Raw genomic sequence first — 20,618 nt, 5'->3', positions numbered from 1 at the left:
CTGGGCAGAGCTCTCTGTCTTTGTGCCTAGAAGATGCAGGACCTGAGCTCCCAGGCAGAGAGGGCTCCCAGAGCGCTCCTGGAGGATACGATGAAGTTGTGATCCCTGGATCTACTTCTTCTGCCGATCTGGACCTTTCGCACTTTGGTGAATATGTAGAGTCCTTTGAGACGGACAGCTTCATCGGTAGTGAAGAGGATCCAATTATACTAAATATAATAGAGGATACAGATTTCGAGAGAGAGAATCCACCAACAGAGCTCAACATTTACAAGGTAAGATGTATTATGATAAAGATCTATATTCATTTTTTGTCTATTTGATTGTAAATTTGAGACTTCTTATCAGGCACAATTTAAAAAAGTGTTTGACAGCTGGAAAGTTTATGCTTTGCTGTGTGTGAGAAGCATGAAATATGATTATAGGATTTTCCTGAGTTGTTACCCTGTGTGTTGGCCCCACACACTCCCAAAACACACAGTGGAAACAGTGGAAAGATTCACCCTTCATGATAGAAAGAATAACAGCGATCACCTTCAAATCGGACGTGCTGGCCAACAGATAAATCAGTCATGTGCTTTGGAAACACAGCCTGAACATTAAGAGACATTCCCACTGCTGCCCTTGTCGGTGTTGTCATACCTACAGCATTGATAGCCTGTCAGGAGGTGCTGTGCACAGAGTGGTCCTGAGAGTGAAATCCACATGTGTCACCACACGGCATACCCACGAGTATTGTCGCCTTGCTTTGGACAGGAGCCATTCATTTGTGCACCCAAGATATGTCACCTAGGCTTGATGCTGTATTATTGGATAAGTCCTTTGGCTCTCATCTCAAAGACCAACAGCTGCGTGAGCTGAAGGAAACAGGAGTGCCTGAGAGGAAAACTTCAGATGGACAGAAATGGCATCTAATAATAGCTGAGAGTTCAATGATAATAGCATGCATCCGTGGCGTGTCAGGGTGGAGGGGTGAGAGGAGAGCACAGCTGAGGACTGAAACACGACCCTCCCTTGCTCTCTCTCTCTTTTCGTACATACCCTTTAACACACAGATTCCCACCGCATCTCCTTTAAAAACCCAAGATCAGGACGCCAACGGGTCCGTGGGCCCAGGAGACTGCTTTTTGATTGGCTTAGGTACGCAGGGCATAGCTGGAGCTCCTGTTTTTAACAGCAACAATATAGGTTTCAGTTGCATGCAGGACATATGGATTGTTGGATTGGATATAGGAGCATGGTGTTTCATAAACTGCTGCGTTTTGGCTCTATAGAAAGGTATGTGTTGAAAAGAAATAGGAAAAAGACCTCACATGGCGTGATTTTGTAACCTGCTCTCCGCATAATATGCCTTTAACTGTTAGTTAAAGGTGGGTTGACCAATTTTGGAGGGTGATTGTGGCTTCTTGAGTCTGATGCCCAGTTCGTCAACTTGCGCTTTGGGTTAATGGCTTTGTCCGAGCAACTATTGTTTATTGCCGAGTCCCATTCCCAGGTCGTCAAATACCGATGTCTGGGAACGACACTCAACAATCAACAATCTTGCTTCAGAATCGTTAACCTCACTTTTAGGCGAGCTCTTCAACAGTTAATACCAGAGTCTCAGCGGAGTCTGACAGTCTTGTAGTCAAGCTAAAGATAATCAAAATTCCTATGAAGAAAGGACTGTCTCAGAAATAGCTTTATGTGTTAGTGAAAATAACCGCACACTTTTATTAATATGTGTCCATTTTCATTATCAGCCTTTTGCAGATGGACTGTGTGAAGTGACAGATGAGCACAGGATCTCCCAGCCGGGCTCGGTGGCAGAGCAGGAAGCTAAAAGCAGCTCTGGGCCAGTTGAGGTTGAAGGAGAAGTAACTGAATGTTCAAAAGATTTCCTGGCCACACACTCACATGTGCCAGGTGTGGACACACAACCTGGCCTCTATATAAATGTTCCTGAACACGTGTCATCTGATCCTTCGCCAGACTTTGATGGTGCATGTCAGTTGGAGCCACAGTGGGGAAGTCCCAAGTTTATTATGCCCTTAGCTCCTCTCGGTATCGGCTCCAACCTCTTCTGCCAGACGAGCAGCGGTTTGAAAGGAGATCAAACTTGTGTCAAAAGGTCTCTCAATGTCAACAGAGACCTCAGTTGTGATCAACCAAGCGTTCTCTGGCAAACCTCGGATGGGATTACTGGCAAACCTTCTTTGGAAAGCGATGAAGAGTTGATTCATAGAAAGGAAAATACAACAGACTCTTCTGAGGAATCTTCGTCAGAGGGACAACAGGACTTGGACCCTGCAGGGTGTTTCTTCACTCCAAGAAAAACACTAATAGAGGAGATTAATGATCTCAGTAGAGAACTGTCAAACTTGGCTGTTGTCCCCGCAGATAATTTCTTCATCTCAGAGGAGAACCGTATTGCAATCATCACTTTAGATCTGAATGATCCTTTTGCATCCAGGGCTGTAAAACCCGTCAGCGTACAATCTGCAAAGGCTCAGCTGAATCAGGAAAAGATGCCTCATAAAAGCCATAAATCCACCTCAGAGGGTAAAAAACACTCCAAAAAGGACAAGTCAGCGGGTCATCATCATGCTGCACCGGCTTCAAAGAAACAGGAGAATTTATCTCAACATGTTTCAGCCCAGCAGGTCTGCAAACATGAAGACACTCGTCCTCTCACAGGGGAGAATCATGCAAATGAGAACACTCCAGCTAGGCTTGAGGACAAGGAGATGAAATTGGTGATCGAGACCAGCGTGGCAACCGAAAAGGCTCCGACCAAGTCACATGGAAAAAAGAAAAAGAAACATGCTCAGAGCGCAACAGCCGTGAAAAATGCTGGGGAGCCGCTCGTTGAAGTGGAGAATGGAGCAAAACCAAAGACGGCAAGAGGAAGGATCGATATGTTTGAGGAGAAGCTGGGTGCTAAAGCTGGGAAAGCTCAAAAGGACAGTGATCAGTCACACGGTGCTGAGAAAAAGTCCCAGCAACCAGAGGCTAAAGCTCCCCAGGGAGAACAACCTCCGCATCATACGGATCATAAAGACCACCAGATAAAACACTTCCCCAGTCCTTTGAAGGATGATGTTAAAAGACCACGGCTGTCGGGGGATAAGTTCGGAAAGATTCTCAGCGCTATGGAGTCTAAACTACCGAAGCCAGATGTTTCTATCAAGGCGAAGGGAGAGGAGCGTAAGGTAGACGCCGGGGCGACTCCGAAGAAGGCGTACAGTGAAGTGGTCAAACAGAAAATCCCACCTAAGGAAGGTAAGGAATAAACAGTTAACCATTTTCTGCTCTTCTGTGACACATTATCAACAAACGACTCTATGCAAACTCACGTTCTTCAGCTCATAATAAAAAGATTATCATAACGTCTGCAGAACCCAAGGTGGTGAAGCCAATCCAGGCAGAGGCAGTGAGCGGAGACCCTCAGAGTCTGTGTCTCTGGTGTCAGTTTTCGGCCGTCTTCTCCCATCACACCGTCACCTGGAGCAGAGACGGCACTGTCCTGGCTGACATCAAGAGGAGGTACTGAGATTCATTTTACGTGATCTTTTCTCAAATTGAACAATCCACTGTGCAGGATATTTTCATGTAACTCAGCTTAACACCCCAAAGTGCCAGCCAGTCTCCTCTCAGTGACTTATCACATATCACAACACTCTATAACGAGATTATCTTGACAACTATATATGCACCGTTACTGTAAGTAATACTTTAGCAATGGTTCCTTATATTTTGTGTCTGATGGCCAATCTAACAGTATCTTAAAGATGAACTCAAATCTTTAACGCTCTTCATTAGCCTATGTAAAATATGTACCTTCAGTGGCAGTTAAACAATAATTCATTCACTACTTTAGGTGACTGTTTCAACTTTTTATCCTTAATTTTTAGCTGTTTTGGATGTTTATCGTACTTAATGGAAACCATTTCAAACATTTATCCATTACTTTTACCTAATTAGCCTATCTAAGGATCCTGCAATACCATAATGTATACGTCACAGTGAATCAAAATACCAGATTATATTCAGATCCAGTGCCAGACGGTTGTAGTATTGTGGCTTTGTGTGGTGCTTTTTGTGACTCTGTCCCTCTCTCTGAAGTGCAGGGGACGAGAGCAGAGTGTCGCTGAATATCTCCAACGCTTCTCACAAAGACTTGGGCAAGTACCAGTGTCGGCTCACCAGTTCACACGGATCGATCACCCTGGACTACCTGCTCACATATGAAGGTAAAAACACGAGTTAGTTATACCAGCTATTTTCAACGTGAACAAGAAAATGTACAGTTAAAATTGTGTATCTTAATGACTCTGACTATTTTGCAGTGCTCAGCGAGATCGTCATCCCTCCAACTCCAACAAAGACCATCACAGGTAAGTTGTGATCTCAGAACAAGGTGTATTACGTTACGTTCCAGTTTACTGTTTTGTTTCGGTTCTTGACAAAGATCTGTGTTTCCTCTAGCTGCCCCAGTAGAGGTGGGGACAGAAGAAGAGGATGTGCAGTGTTCCAGGCTGCTGTTCAAAGAGGATTTCCTGTCTGACCAATACTTTGGAGAGAACCAACCTGCCAGCATCATCACTGAGAAGGTCCACTTCGGGGAGGGGATGCATCGGCGGGCTTTCCGGACCAAGCTGCACGCGGGTCAGATACCCCTGTTAGTACCTGGACACTCCTGTGTGCTCAAAGTGCACAATTCTATCAGCTACGGGACCAAGAACAACGACGAGCTCATTCAGAAGAACTTCACCTTGGCTGTAGAGGTATGAACGTCACACGGCCCGTCCGCCCTTCATAGCTAAAAGTATAATTGCATTATGTGCAGAAATGTTCTTGTTGGGTACCACGTTAGATGTCATTCAGTTCAACCTACGGGGAAAAGAGGCAGCAATTACACGAGAAGACTGATACCACTCTCATGTCTGTACAGTCAATATGTGCCCGGAGGCAGCACCTGGTTAGCATAGCTTAGCATAAAGACTAGAAACAGGGGGACCCAGCTGGCTTGGCTCGGTCTGAAAGTAACAAAGTCTGCCTACTAGCATAACCGAAGATCATTGATTGAAATGAACAAGGGCTTTTAAATTTAACGTTAAAATCTAAGGATTTTACTGTTGCTTGTTTGTTTGTTTTTTGCATTTATGACCTAAAAATGCAATTTCTTGGGAAAATGTCCACTAAAAGGAACAGAAACAGAGCAAACACAATCTATTTATCCAAGCTTTTACAATGTTTTTTAGCTGACAAAATCATTGCTGGCTCCATATAGATTAATTATTTTGTGTTTTAAATACAGAGAGTAGTTGTTTTATAATGGACTTTTTTTTGGCTCTGTAGGAGTGCCAGGTCCAGAACACAGCGAGAGAGTACATCAAGTCCTACACCACTGAAGCCCAGTCTGTTGAAGCCTTCGGAGCGATCCCAGAGTGAGTGACGCATAAAATTAATGCTCAACAAAACTCTCTGCAGCCTTCATATTATTAAAGAGCAATGTGGAGCTCAAGCTCTTTCGTTTCATGCTTCCACCAGGATCATTCCCATCTATCTGGTTCACCGCCCATCCAATGACATCCCGTATGCAACGCTGGAGGAAGAGCTGATTGGGGACTTTGTCAAGTATTCAGTCAAGGATGGCAAAGAGATCAACCTGATGAGGCGCGACTCGGAGGCAGGACAGAAATGTTGTGCTTTCCAGCACTGGGTCTACCACAAGACCGAGGGCAACCTGCTGGTCACTGACATGCAAGGTTAGGAAAACAACCCTGTGGACTGAATAAATGTTGGCAAATATTGTCGCAAGGATGAAATTGTTCAGAGGTCTCCTTAATGATATCCAGTGGTCTCACACCTACACTAGCCCACCATCCCCTCCTGATATGAACAATACAAATGTGAACGTATCAGTAGTTTGCAGAAATGTTAACTGCCAACATTTTATTCTTGGGGTGATGAAAACATGGAAAATCTGCACTCAGAATGACCATTTCAGAGCACTAAATGCAGTCTGAATATTCTGGTTTTGCAGGAGTGGGAATGAGGCTTACTGATGTGGGAATAGCCACCTCTAAGAAAGGGTGAGTATTTTTATAAAACCGCTAACAGATGTAAATTGCTAACATGCTAATTGATGTATTGATAATATATTTCTTTTTAGATACAAAGGCTTCAAAGGAAACTGTGCCACCTCCTTCATTGACCAGTTCAAAGCCTTGCACCTGTGCAACAAGTACTGTGAGATCCTGGGCCTCAAATCCCTGCAGCCAAAACCGAAAAAGCCCGCGTCTGCTCCGAAACCCAAACCCCAGCCGTCTGCTGCACCCAAGAAGAAAACATTCGGGCCAACAGTGAAGGGCAAGTCATAATAGGAGGAGAGTCTTGGACTTTGGGATTCATTGTTATTGAATTTGGTGAGGTTTTTGGTGATTTGCGTCACTCACGTTGGATCTCGTCATGCAGAGTTTGGAAAGTTGTCCAAAGTTTTGGACGAGGACATATTTGACTCTGGCGGGAGCGATCGTTGCGCAGCCAGCCGTTTCATCAGAGATTTAGCTTCATCTCGCGTCGGACATTTTAGAGATATATTTTATTTTATTGAAGATTTCTATATGAGAGAGTATGTATAACCTAAGAGAGGAGACGATAGTTTTGAGAAAACTGTGACAACTTTAACAAACACTTGAAAATGATGATGAGAATGACGAGTTTGTCTGCAGTGTTGAACTATGATGTCTTAGAGATTTGCTTTATTGATGAAGTGCAATGACTTTTCTTGACAGATCAATGCAGAGTTTTTCTTGTTTTTTTGTTTTTTTTACTTCTGTGATGTTTTCAAACTATTAGTTCATTAAATTAATGAACTTGTTAATTAATTGATTTGAGGAAACAGTAGCGGTAGAGGATGTATATTGTTTTGCGAGGCGACAAAGGTGTTTTAATGAACGTATATTCACTTTACTGTTTTTAAAACGTTTGTTCGTGTAGTAAAGCTTCTGGTTCAGACACACAGAGACATTTTGTACACATAAAGCTCACTTTAAGTCTGCCTTTGAATGTATTCACTGAAAAATGTGAAGGTTTATTGATCTTTTCTTTTTAAAATCTGAGGCGATTCTGCTTGTCAGATTGATTTCGAATGTCTGGCCTCATTTCAAAGATCTATACCCAGCAATCCAATACTCCACGAGCAAAATCTACTCACGTTCAGAGTCCATATGATCTCAATAGCATGGGAGATATTCAATTGCAGGCTCAAATGGTCTCTATATATCACTGTCGCCTTTTAAATCTCTGACCCAAATTGCTGAGATGGCTCTCAGGGTGCGGCTGTGGCCAGTGTGTAGATCTTTCTTATTAAAGAGACATTGCTGGTTGAAGATACGTTCTGATTTCTCTTTGATCAAGTTAAATCAACTCGGACCTAAAGGTTTGACAGAGGAGGAGGGTGTTGCGTCATGATTTTGACACTGTGGCAATGTAAATATGCAAATATCTGTATGTCTTTGTACAAAAACAAAACAAAAATGAACATTTTGCCTTTTTTTAATTTTAATTCTTAGGAATGTGTACAAGTTCACTCTGTAGAAACAGACACAAAACAAACACTTTTTATTTACATTATCTACATGCACAGAGACAAATACAGCATAACAAGCGCCTGTATCAGACGACCATGTTGAAACACTTGGCAGCGGCATGAAAACAGACGGGTCGTCTATACGGCGAATTAGCGCCTCAAATGCAAAAGAAAAGTGGGTCACACTCAGAGGCTCAAGATCACGAACGATGCATCAACACTCTGCAGGTCTATTTTCATCCCTGCCACTCCTGCATGGTCGAATGTGTCCCGGGCTACAGGCACACCGACAGATGGGGACACACTTTACTTTTTTACAGTGTAAGATAATCAAGATGGCACAAAAACAGGAAACTGAGGAATCTATTGAGGTCCTTTTCACACTGTAGCTATTTAGTGTGATAATGGCGTTTGATACAGAGGACACAAACACCATTGTCACACTCCACAGCTCTGGAGGACAGAGTTTACTGGAGAGGTTGTTAATACAAACCGCTGGATGGGAAACCTGGTGAAATAAGAGGGAGGGGGGAGTAGTTTGGTGAGATGTGGAATAAATAGAAAGAGGAGAAACCAGATATAATGTCAACATACACGTGGTGTTGGTGTGCGTGTGGTGCTCTGACAGGGCTTTGAAACTCAGTAAACTGTGCTTTGTGATTTATGATCATCCATGTGGCCCTTGTGCCCGTCAATATGCTGAAATAAAACATGATTTTAAAATATAGAAAACTATTAAAAATAAGGAAAATAGTGCTGAGTATATATACAAGGCCTATCCGAAGTGTCTAACGTCCAGTCATGTCTTCTTCCACTGGTTGTGGGGATGACTGCAGCTGTGTGCATGTGTGTCAATAAGAGAGTTTTTTTTTCTATACGACAAAAAATGGCATGAAGTTTTCTCAGATGTAGCTGAAAAAAGGTTGTTTCAGATTGTATGTCACAGTAGATTCAAATTTATTTTATTTTTTAAAATTTTTTTTAACATTTATGGGTTCAAAATAGCAAAGAGGTTTTCTTTTCTAATCGTTATCATCAACTTTACTCATAAAACTTCGAGATAAAACATTTCTGAGACTTCTGTTCTCACCTCAAGTGGATCCTCTTCTCTGACTGATTCATTTGTACCCTTGAATCATCCTCCTGCTCCTGATTCTCCCAGCGTTCTGTGCTCCTTCTCTCTCGCACCAGAGGTCTTTGTCTCCAAACAGCTAAAAGTCCAGTAGTGCGTCCGTACCCGCGTGTTCATGAGGTGATATGTGGTGCAATTGGGTTTGATGCCGTCCCCTGTCCAAGTCTTTATGTAGACGGAGCAGGGTTTGGACAAACAGCCAGTTCCACATTAGTGATAAGCTACAGGGGAAGTATTGATCGACCCTGACCAGAGGTAGAGGGTGAGGGGTGGAGGAGGGGGAGACCAAAAAAACTGCCCCTAGTGAGGCAAAAGGGCCTTAATAACCAGAGTTTCTTCACTATAAGTACTGGCCCCCCAGTTTCATTATAAACCCTGTCACCTGGCAAACTACAGGGGACGCATTGCTTAGCTTATGCATAATTCTTCCATTCTCCCCCTGGTAGTCTAACTGAAGGAGTACACCTGCACATCACGTCACAAACCGCAGACACTCAGAAAGCTGCTACTTCTAACATTAAGCTGCTGAAGGTGACCATGTTTACTTTCCTACACCAGAGATGATTTCCTGGGACAAGCTGATGTTACTTATTTGCATTGTGTGTGTGTTTGTGTGTCCGCATTTTCAGTCCCCTGAAGACCGCACACATAGGTTTTAAAACAGCTAAAGGTTATTCAGTAAGTAGTAACAGTTACAAAACAGTAACAGTTGAAATAATTAGATCAACTTAATGGATAAACAGTTGAAACAATTAAGAAAAAGTAATGGATAACCTTAAACTGTTGAAATACTTGGTACAAGGATAAACTATTTAAATAAATAGCTAAAAATAATGGATAACCAGCTGAGTAAAGTAATGAAAAAACATGGTTAAAATAGTTGGCTCAAAGTATTGGATTAACAGCTGACGTAGCTCAAAGTAATAGATAAAAAGTTGAAGTTATTAAAAGAAGGCTAATAGATACATGGTTAATTATAATTTGTCAAAGCCAAAGCTATTTTTTTTATTTTATTTAATGTATTAAATAACCTTTAAAATAAAAAAGTACATCTGCCCACTTGAGGCTTAGCTGAGAAGAAACATTAATTATTAGAATATTTTTTAACTTCTTTTTTATCCACGTTTTTCCAGGTTGTTGCTTAAACTTCCCCGTCAGGGTTTCATTAAGGTCAGTGCTGTGATGTAACGTAGAGACGGACGCCTGTGAGAGGACGACAGACTCTGAAACTCTCTTTATCTTTTACAGAAAACCTAATGGAAGGTTTGTGCTTTTTCATGATTCATTTTTTTAGGAGTTTTTATTCTAATTTGCACTTTGTGACATTGTTTCCCGCAGGTGGAATGTTTTACCAGGTGGATCTAAAGAGGAGTTGGCTCTTGGTTTGTTTGTGACCAGATCGAGGGTAGCGGGGCTTGATAAAATGTCCCCGGGCTGGCAGGGTGGCTTTTATTTGCTTGTCCTTGGAGCTGATAACTCCTAGATTGTGATTGTGTGAATGAACTGAGGTCCCTTCACCACACCACGTGTGCACACACGCAGGAAAAAAAGAGAGCGATGGGGACAGTTGTAAGTCTCAAGACAGGTGCTCTGAAACGTGATTTAACAAACAAAAATTTGGGTATCAGAAAACTGAACCGAGGTTAGCTCGATATCAAGAAGTCATTTTATAATGTGGATGAATTAAAACAATCTTCCCTCAGCAGCAGCAGCACCTGTCCTGTAAAGTAAGATAGTAAAGTGTCATGCAGGACTTGTTGAAGCAGCATTTTAATGATGTAGCTGCTCAGTTTGAAGCTAATTATAAAGGTTTTATTTGATATACTGTTGGACCCTAATTTACAAGACGATCATGTGTTAGATAAAACATTTTTAGCATGCAAGCGCTCAAATAAATGTTTAAACAAGACCAGTTACCATCGTACTTACACATTTGTATCATGTTTGTGTGGACCTTTTATGTGATGAACTCAAACAACACACTCTGAGAAGTTTCATTTTTATTTGACTGAAGTTAAATGAACCACAAAGAGTTGCAGAGAGTGGAGTCTTTTAACAAAAGTGATATTTTCCGTCATTCATTAAAAAAAGAAACCCCTCTAAAAAGAGGACTAATCTTTACTGAGTCAGTTTGAGAGGTGGGATCACAGGAGGGAGGAAACACAAGGGAGGAAAACGTCGAGAAAAAGAGGAGAGAAAATCGAGAATACTAAAGGATGTGAAGCTTCTGCTTCACCTCTGTCAACTTTTTCTACCTTAGCAGCAGCCCAGATTTACAGACTATTTATATTGCACCAGGTAAGTGCTCCGAATGGAAAAAAAACAAAAAGACAAAAGAAAAATAAAAAGAATCACATTCAAGTTAATAATGACAAAAGACATACAATAGGTGACATGACCTCAGAGTGATCTATAAAGTGCCCTTTAGGTTCAATGGTGTTAGAAAAAGGAGAGAGAGAGAAGAACAAAAACATAAAAAAGAAAACACATTTTTTTCTTTGTAAGAAACGTGCTGCTTTATATTCAGTGGCAATCACAGCTTTACTCTCAAACACCCGCGCGCACGCACACAGCTTCATTTTTAGTGTTGTTGATCAGTAATACTTCTGTTAAATGTAGTTCATACATATATTTATATATCATGAAAGAACTTAAAACGTGTTTTTTTTTTCCAAGAACAATTTACAGCATTATGAACAGCAACAGGCATGAGAATATTAATATAATCATGACGCAAACATCTCAGGGAAACTATCCGCCGGGTTTTAGTTTTCCCTTGTCGACCTCGAGACCGATTACACGTCCAAATTACTACCATGTAGTCGAAGCAAACACAGGATACATTTTCATGCTGCTTTCATAGCACTACGATAAAAACCATTTTATTCAACACATTTGCTATCACCATAACAAATGATATGGATTAATTATTTCCCAGACTAGCCAGATTTACACGTCACACACCATGTCATATAGAATTGTCAAAATAGTAAACAACATTGTTCATCAGTACAAATACGTTGAGAGTATTTTCCTGCGAGAATTTTACCAACGATTTAAAAAAAAAAAAAAAAAATCTGTTCCATAAGGAGAAAAACTATTTAAAAAAAAATCATCTTTGGGGATTTTTTTAATCCCCCGTTCTTGAATCCTCACCAGTGGCTAAAAAAAACCCGAACGAAAACAAGAGAAACATTATTCTACAAAAGGCTGCAGTGGCGATTTCTGATCACACAACAGATAGTGAAGGCTCTACGGAGGGGTGTGGCCGATTTCCTGAAATGTGATTGGCTAGCATTCCTAAGGTAATCTGGTGTTGGTCTAAGGATTTGAGAGAGTTGTGATCATAGTGCCATTGCAGGTTCTTAGAGAAATAGTGCATGTAAGAGCCAGATTAAGGCCATGCTAAGACCCTTCCACTGAAAGGTGCTCGAATACTGTGCTATAGTGTACATAAAGGAGCTATTGAAATGCATTAGTGTTTTCCAGCACTGTAGATTTTCACAGGACGAGGGTAGAGGGGAAAGAGACGGCGGATCAGGGGGGCCAGCTCATGCCTGTGGATAATAGATTTCAGCATTCGACGTTGCGACTCTCCCGTTCTTTCCCCAGCACCTTTGAGGAGGGACCTACCGCACTGAAAAGATACAAAGACGTAGGCATATTGGCTCGACAAATCGCTGTACAGTCTCAAACCACCGTGCTGTGGAGGTGGCTCACAGGCAGGCTTTACAGTACAACATGCTCGCACAGAACTGCTACAGCAGCTGGTTTGACATCCCTGTGGCTTTTTTCTTTTGTGTATTTTTTTTATTGTCGGTTGGTTGGATGCAGTCGCAGGCTGCTGTTTTTAGTCGACCCCCTCGAAGCCCTGCGCGTTCTCCACAGCCATGAGGAGTTTCTCTCTCAGGTCCTCGAATGAGTCGTAAGTGGGCAGGTCCAAGCGGTTGAAACTGGGGGAGAAAAATTTAAAATTTAAAAACCTTAACATGGTGTTTTGTTTGGTTGGTTGTAAACAACAATCAATATCCGCTACACGTCCCTCCGTAGCTACCTGTCTTTACAGGAAACACGTAAGAAAGATGAAGCAAATAGCAGCCCACTAGCCGTTACATGCAAACTTAACAGTAACTCGTCCAATACTTTGACCCAACACCTGCAAATGAATGGCTAACAAATATTAGCATGCTAACTTGCTAAAATAAGATAATGATCATGCTAAACATTACCCCTGCTTAGCATCAGCATGTTAGCCTTTAGCCCAAAGTACTGCTGTGTCCAAAGCTGCTAGCATGGCAGTAGCCTCTTGGTTATTGTGTGTGTGTGTGTGTGTGTGTGTGTGTGTGTGTGTGTGTGTGTGTGTGTGTGTGTGTGTGTGTGTGTGTGTGTGGTAGTGACATACCATGTGTGAGCTCTTGGCAACTTATCTGGTGTTCCCCACTGCTCGATTGTGAACAGCTGAGGTCCATTAGAACCTGGCACAAAAATAAACAATAATTATAATGATGACACACAGTTATGATGTAGAAATACTTTTATTAGACCACAAAAAATGTAACTCTTAGTAGATTTAATCGATCCAATCTTAGCTAGAGAAAGAGAAGGAAGGAGTTTGCCATTTTATGCAAGTTATTTTAAAAGGTATTTGTAATTTTTAGTGATTCAATCATTTGAAACCTTATGCATAATTCTACAGTATGTATATAAAAATGTTCATTTTCTTAAATACGGGATAAAAAAAAATTAATAACATAGTATTTGTCTATATGGATGTGACATTTCAGTAGTCATAGAACCTGACATTTTTGGTCATTTCTCATCTGTTGTTTATCTGTATGTGTACAGCGTTAGTAATTCTTGGAACTGTGACTGACTTATCTTTTCTTAGAAAACTATTTTTGTGTCAGTGTTACACAAAGCTCAGGACCTGCAGCTTCAGCAGGTAATATATAGATTTTGAAAGGACTGGTGCCGTTATAAAAACAGGAAATACAGGAAACTATGTGGTGAAGTAACGTACCATAAAGCTCGGCAAAGCCGTTCATGGGCACTCTTGACGTTCCTGTAACAAACTGGAGGAGTCGGATCCTCTTTTCAGCATCCATCAACAGGACGACCTGAAAGAACACAATCAATTAGTTCACAGAATTCATTTATCAAATATCAATGTTCCTAAAACATGAGGGGAAAAAAGGTTCAAACAGAAGCTGTTTGAGCCAGTTCATTTAATCAGATGACATGACACCGCACACCGCACACACAAATTATGGCTCGTGTGTTTTGTTTGCTGTCTGATTGTATTTGCGTGTGCGACTGTGTGTGTGTGTTGAAGTTCGAGTCAAGACAGATGATAACCAGGGCAGGTACTACTTTGGGCTCTTTCATCAGAGCAAACAAGCCTGTTCTTCCAAACAGACTTTGATCTTCAAAAGCGAGGCCAGCACACCCGTGGCAGGCTGGACGGACCGAGGGGAAGGCGACTGGAACCAACATTTATTACCAAAGTTATCGCCACAAAGATGTTGCAACATGTGGCGATGATCCACACAACACACACACAGACATACCTTCCAGAACCACTGTATAACAGGATGGTTGGGGCAGTAGCCGTTCTTGTAAACAGTGTGTTGTCTCCAGTCGTTGACATCGACGTCACCCAGACCACACATGAGCAGCTACACAGGGACAAGAGAAAGAAATTATTAAAACAACTGCCACATCGCATTTTGACAAAGAACTCTGTTAAGTTGAGGGTACAATATGTTAGAATGTGAAGTAACATACATGTGTTAATCACTTTGCATTGCCAACGTGCGAAAGGATTGTAATGTAACTTAAAAATTAACACCTACCAAAATTTCTCATTCACCAATAACAGGCTGTAGAATGATTTGTATGAAAAGGGACAATTGTTCCAGGAAAATCAAAAAAATGTCATGTTTATGTGTGCTCCCCTACAGCGCTGTCGTCCGCCTCATGAAGCTTTAGGTGCCTGATGATGTCATTACATTACATGTGGTAAAAAATATTGTGACAACACGCGGTGGTAAAAGTGAGAGAAATAATAGTTTTAAGCACTGTTTATTTTGTAGTTTTGATTAAAGTGTAGTTTGTAGTTTTGCGCATACTGAGCATTTGAAAAACTGGAAAAATACCAGTTACCAAAGGCACTGGAATATATTTCTTTTTCAGATGAAACTATCAAGCTGAAACTGTTTGCTCGTAAAAATTAGCATATCTCAAAAGCTAAGATGTGTACGTAGTGTTTAGAAATATTTTCTTCATAGTTCGCATTTAGAAATCTTTTGGATCAATATTTTTTTTGTTTTATTTTGTAATATTTGATGGAAAAATAACGCAATTTAAATTTATCTTTAAATTTATGATAATATTTCATCACTTTTATAAATTATTGACGTTCATAACCTTTTAGCTTTGTTCAAAAGGTGATTAAGATAAAGAATCCATACCTCCAGTTCGTTTTCATCAAAGATCTTGATCAGATCGATGAGAATGAGCTCAGTGAAGCCCTGAAAATTAAACAGAAAAGGAATCAAAACATAATTATGTTGAAGGTTCAAGCGAAGCAACATAACGACAGTTAAATAAATAAGTGAGGTGTCAGTTTTAAAAGCAACAAATATCCAAAAGGTTTATAAACAGAGGCTGAATTTAAAACTGTGGGCCTCAAACATGCTGACACAAAGTCTGAGGTCACGCTACCCCCTAGTGGTGACAGCTGTATTGCACATAAATACCTCTAAGAAGGCGTTCATCTGCTTCTGGACCCGATTGACAAACCTCCACTGGATGACCAGGCTGTCATAGAGAAGATTATTGAAACATGAATACAAGAACAACTTTAAGGACAGTTTTAGATTCATGTTTGATATGTAGTTTTACGACAAGCATAAAAAATAAATTAAGAATGAAGTCGGGAGGTGAAATACTGTTTGTGTACTTACTCTATGTATTCCTTTTTGTTCTCATTAGTGACCACCATGTCTGAGCCGCTGGGCTTCAGGTCCACCTGGTACGTCTGAGAAAGGAAACAACAAAGAAAATAAGGGCCAGGAAACTACCTTCACCCTTCAAGAATGGGGATCTTAACAGATTCAAAGTGACTGATTGAATCAAGCGCACCTGTCCAAAGTTGTCCTCATCGATACAAAACCTTAGGTCCAGCTCAGTGGGATCATTCTCTAGGATCCACTTCAGAGAGTTGTAGTATTCACTGTCCTGCAGGGAGGCAACACAGGGCAGATGAACATGAGACACAAAGAAAATCAAGTCATTTACTGGCCTTTACTTGTGAGATTTCAGGGTTTCTTTCTCGTATGTGGAACGATTCTATTCAAACAATCAACCCTGGGGTCAGTGCTGATTGATCAGTAGTTAATAAAAGATTGCGGATTGTTAAAATAATTAGCTGAATTAAAGGAATTAAATACATATTTCAATCTTATTTATGATGCCAAATTTAGTGGTCCAAAATAAGATTTTAAATAATTAGTAGCAATGAGATCTTACCACAGACTCCATGTCTTTAAGAGAGATCTGTTTTCCCAACATCATCTTGTAGAAGGGTCTGATGAAAAAACCTAAAAAGCAGAAAACAACAGTGTGCTGTAAGAGTATGTGTGCAGAAAAAAAGACTAAAAACATCAGTGATAAATGCACGACAAACCCGAATAAATATAACACCAACAAAGCAACATCAAGCAGCTTACCATCCAGCAGTTTTCCATGAAACACAGCCATTCCTGCCACACGTCCGATGAACTTGAAATAGGAGAGGTGATCCTCATTGCACAGGCCGGAGTTGGGGTTGATTTGGAGAGTGTAGTTGTCGCTGCAGAGACGAGAGCACAGAAGAAGAAGAAGAAAGTCATTTGTTTTCACTAAAAATGTTATGTGGCTTTAAAAGCCCAGTTAAAAGGTAATAGATTTTTGTGAGTGTTTTTATGCACCCAGGTGGTTGCTAAGCATCAGTTTCTCATTTATCTGCCGCTGCATGACGATGTTAAAACTAAATGATAAACTGTGATTAATATTCACAATGGGGTTTAATTTCAAAGGTTTAAATTTTTAATCATATTTATTAAATTAAAGCTCAGTGTAATTAAAGTCAGGGCACATTTTTTAATTTCCTGGCCTTTTCAGAAGCTCCTATTGTTTTATTGATTATCTGTTACCTCTGCCCTACACTGCAAAAAAGTCGTCATCTCTTGATGATAGTGCCGTGAAAAGGAAGAAAACATACAACACTGTAATTATCTCAACAAGTACTGTGCGTGGGAAACACTGTTGCAGGATGGCTTTATGAATGAGAGGAAAAGTTAATCAAAGTAAAAGGAAACTTTAACAAGCCTCAAAGGGAAACAATACATCAGCTCTGCCCCTCGCTCCGCTTTGTTTAAAAAGACAATCACAAATATGAGCGAAGAAAGATTTTTCCATGGCTGCGAACATGCAACATGGTTCCTTTACTACAGCTCATCAGCTTTGTTTAACTCTTCAGGGTGTCCTGTGTCATATCCTGCTAAATGCCTCAGTGGATTCAACCTCTCACTTCAGTTAGAGGCAGCTCTGTTTATCTAAAGCAAGCACGCAGCAAGGCAGACAAGCAGAGACTTACGTGGCAGAGTATTCAAACAGGCCGTAGTAAGGGTTGAACATCTCCTTAGATAAGAGGAAGAACCACTCTCTGGCCACACCACCGTAGTCCAGTCCTTTCTCTGACTCGAACTCGATCCACAGCCGCGCCTTCAGGACGTCAGGCCTCTTTAGGGACATGATTCGACGGTACGACTCTTCAAAGATGTTGTTCCTGTGTAACTTCATCTCAAATCGGTTGGGGATATCAGCCTGGAATAAATATATAACAATACTGTGTTACATGCAGGCAAAATTTTCATTTTACTTGAATTCATTCAGGTAAGGTGGAAGCATGTGACCTAAACAGAAAGGCAAATGATTGATTTGACTCATCAAACAGGGATAGGAAGTGTAGCTGCGCTTTAAGGTCCAGTGTTTAGGATTTAGTGGAATCTAGCAGTGTAGCTGCAGATTGTAATTAACTGAAAGCCCCTAATGTCATGCTCCCCTATGGTCACCAGGGGGGCAAAAGAAGAAAAATTGAATGATGATTGTTGTAAAATGGAGACTGTAGAACTCATTTTGTAAGTGCAAAGCCTGTTGAAGCACTGATTACACCTGAAAATAATATATATAATATACCCATGTTTCCTCTGTCAAAACAATTCAGTGCAGTTATAAACTTCAGTGTGTTAATCATGCCTGCTGACCTTAAACATGCTCTAGCATAAGACCGAACGCTGTGTCAAAGCTGAAGTTAGTTCACAACAGATTAAATTCCAGCATAAGAAAACAGGCATTCTGCACTCCACCTACCAGGTGTTAATTACAAAGAAATGTGAAATGATTGCAATGAATATTTAACATGCAAATGCAATAAAATGTATCAAACTCAGTCATGCAGTGTCAAGACTGTGTGAAGAAAGTTGAATAACTATGCAATCAAGCACAATCAACATAGAAGCAAATTAGACCTCCCTCTAGTTTTGACCAAATTTAGCTTTGTTTTCACAGCAAGAGCCCAGAAATTAAAGACAGGTCATTATTTTAAAAATCACTTCTTACCGGTTTCTTTAATTTCTTCCTGAAGTAGTCGTATTTCTGCTTGAACTCTCTGGAGTAGGGAACAGCCTGCACAGATGACAAACAATGGAAACCAGAGTCAAGAAATCATGAAAAACTCAATATCCTTTAAGATATTTAACTTGTGATGTTAATATTTTAACAGGAAAAGTAAATATGCTTCCATTTCTTGTTTAAGCCCCCCAAAATACATAGAGTGTAACTTGGGTAGTGTAGTTGGCAGTGAGGGAGAACAGTATCTAAAGTGGTACACAGAATAACATGAAGGTGTTGGCATGTTAAGTGACAAATGCAGTGACAAAGTGATTTATCTTTGTTGTACAAAGTCACTGAGGCTGATGAGAGCGTGTTACACAATGTTAAAGAAGAACTTGTTGTCTGTGTGTCGCAACACTGCAGCTGCAGAGGAAACTACTCACAGGTCCTGTGATAGCCGGACTCTGCAGACGAGGGTCCTCCCACTGTGTGTTCTTTGTATCTGGATTAAACACACAACACAAACACTTGAGGCAAGAAGAGGAATCAGTAAGACTTCTGAAACACTTTCTGGTTTAAGCTTTTTAAAATGAAAAAAGCCTTGTTATAGACTAAATAATAACTCAATTAATCCAAGAAATAATCATCAGATTAATTAATAATGAAAATAATTCAGCTTCAACCCTTCTGACGACACATGTTTCAGTTTAAGGTCTCATAGTGTAGACAGTAAGACTTCCTTTTTTCTGATTACAAAGCAGTTCTTGGTGCTGTAAATACCATAAATGTTTGAAATATCTCATTACGGAGAAATTCACACAACCCGTATTAAAAAAAAAAAAAAGCTTTAAACGAGCCATCAGGACTTCTGTTAGGTTGTGATGTCACAACTATACAGTCACCACCCTCAGCCATGTCGCCAGCACAGCCGTGGTTGCAAACACATAGGCAGAGCTGATGTAGAAACACAGTGGGCAGTGCTCAGGCATGTGAGAGCTGACCAATCAAAGCAGACTGGGATTTCCAAGAGTGGAGCCCTAAGAGAGAGTCACTAAAGTAAGGAGCTGAATAGAGGTGCCTCAGCAATGGACAGTAGGAGAAAAATTACGTGTTTTTTTGAACATTAAAGCATGTGAACATCATCTAGTCATCACCCAAAATAGAAGTATGAACCTGGAGATGAGCCTAATATGGGACCTTTAACCTGGGCATGATACAATAACTTTTAAACTGAATGACCAGTCGACTTGTCAAAAGGCAGATAAAGTAAGACGAACGTGACCAAATGCAAGCGTGGAAGAGAAAGAGAGTGGTAAAATGGCGTCGTCTTACTGTGGTCAATGTAGAATGTGCGTCCGTCTGAATGAATTCTTTCTTCCCATCCAGGCTAAAAAAGGAGCAAAGAAAGAGAGGGAGAGTGAGACAAAAGCAAAATGTCACCATTAGACAGCACTATTAAACAGGCCATGCTCAAATAGTCATTTAAATCCGTCCACTTTCTTTTCCTTTTTTTAAATTTATGTTTGATTGACCTTGACTGACCGTCAAATCGGTCCGAAACACTGACAGCCCAGCGGTGTAGGCGAGGCAAGCTCAATCAAACACGCAAAAAGGAACAGAAAGGATTTTCTCTCCTATTTGAGTCATGTCTGAGACGTCAGCAAGGCAGGGACACAACCACAACATTAAAAGGTTAAATCACCACCACTAGTTCAAACCAGTACACCACCACTGACACGGTGACCACTCAGTACGGTGTCACAGGCCACACATACACACACACTCGTACAGCACCTGCGGTCAGGCAATTAAAAAAATTACAGTAGATTGAGAGTAAAGGGGTGGGGAAGAGAACTGAGACTGATAATCTGTCGAACGGGGTGTACTTACAGTGTGTGTGTGTGTTTCTAACAGTGTGTGTGTGTTCTCTATGCTGCCACTGCTTGAATGGAGAGACCAGATTGAAAAGCTGATAACACATGCAGCATACAGCCAGTTCCTTCCTCCACATACACATATAGCTCTCTTTGTTTCTCATGAAGCTGCTGTCCCTCCCTCTGTCCCTTAGTAGGGATGCACAATATGAATTTTCTTCAGACGATACTTCTAGTCACTGGTATCGATAAGATAACTGATCATTTCACATATCGTATTTTAAAAAGAAGTTCACAACCTGTACATTATACACACCTGAGAAAGACTGACGAAAAGATGGATGATTTCATATTCAACAGCCCTTATAAGAGTCATTTT

The 20,618-nt window shown here is 40.8% G+C and overlaps 1 protein-coding gene and 1 long non-coding RNA gene across 5 annotated transcripts in view; both read right to left on the bottom strand.

Annotated features, from left to right (window-relative positions):
• Window positions 1-7,526: 7,526 nt before the first annotated feature.
• Window positions 7,527-8,881, bottom strand: LOC141006354 (uncharacterized). The gene is made up of 2 exons (XR_012179913.1): window positions 8,667-8,881; window positions 7,527-8,084 (listed from the first exon to the last, which is right to left on the bottom strand). It is a non-coding gene; the product is annotated as an uncharacterized lncRNA (long non-coding RNA).
• Window positions 8,882-12,461: 3,580 nt separating this feature from the next.
• Window positions 12,462-20,618, bottom strand: part of nedd4l (NEDD4 like E3 ubiquitin protein ligase) — a 48,049-nt gene continuing 39,892 nt past the window's right edge. For all 4 annotated transcript variants that reach the window (XM_073477446.1, XM_073477444.1, XM_073477445.1 and 1 more), the window contains 14 exons: window positions 19,698-19,752; window positions 18,809-18,867; window positions 18,372-18,437; window positions 17,347-17,576; window positions 16,439-16,560; window positions 16,239-16,309; window positions 15,852-15,947; window positions 15,674-15,747; window positions 15,467-15,527; window positions 15,179-15,238; window positions 14,276-14,383; window positions 13,729-13,825; window positions 13,111-13,183; window positions 12,462-12,661 (listed from right to left, as the gene is read on the bottom strand). In XM_073477446.1, coding sequence (XP_073333547.1) covers window positions 12,559-12,661; window positions 13,111-13,183; window positions 13,729-13,825; window positions 14,276-14,383; window positions 15,179-15,238; window positions 15,467-15,527; window positions 15,674-15,747; window positions 15,852-15,947; window positions 16,239-16,309; window positions 16,439-16,560; window positions 17,347-17,576; window positions 18,372-18,437; window positions 18,809-18,867; window positions 19,698-19,752 — 1,275 coding nt within the window. In that variant the 3' untranslated portion in view covers window positions 12,462-12,558. The remainder of the gene's footprint in view (window positions 12,662-13,110; window positions 13,184-13,728; window positions 13,826-14,275; window positions 14,384-15,178; window positions 15,239-15,466; window positions 15,528-15,673; window positions 15,748-15,851; window positions 15,948-16,238; window positions 16,310-16,438; window positions 16,561-17,346; window positions 17,577-18,371; window positions 18,438-18,808; window positions 18,868-19,697; window positions 19,753-20,618) is intronic.

The sequence above is a fragment of the Pagrus major genome, chromosome 12, assembly GCF_040436345.1.
Source record: "Pagrus major chromosome 12, Pma_NU_1.0".
NCBI classification, from domain to species: domain Eukaryota; kingdom Metazoa; phylum Chordata; class Actinopteri; order Spariformes; family Sparidae; genus Pagrus; species Pagrus major.
This window is presented reverse-complemented; position numbering and strand designations above follow the sequence as displayed.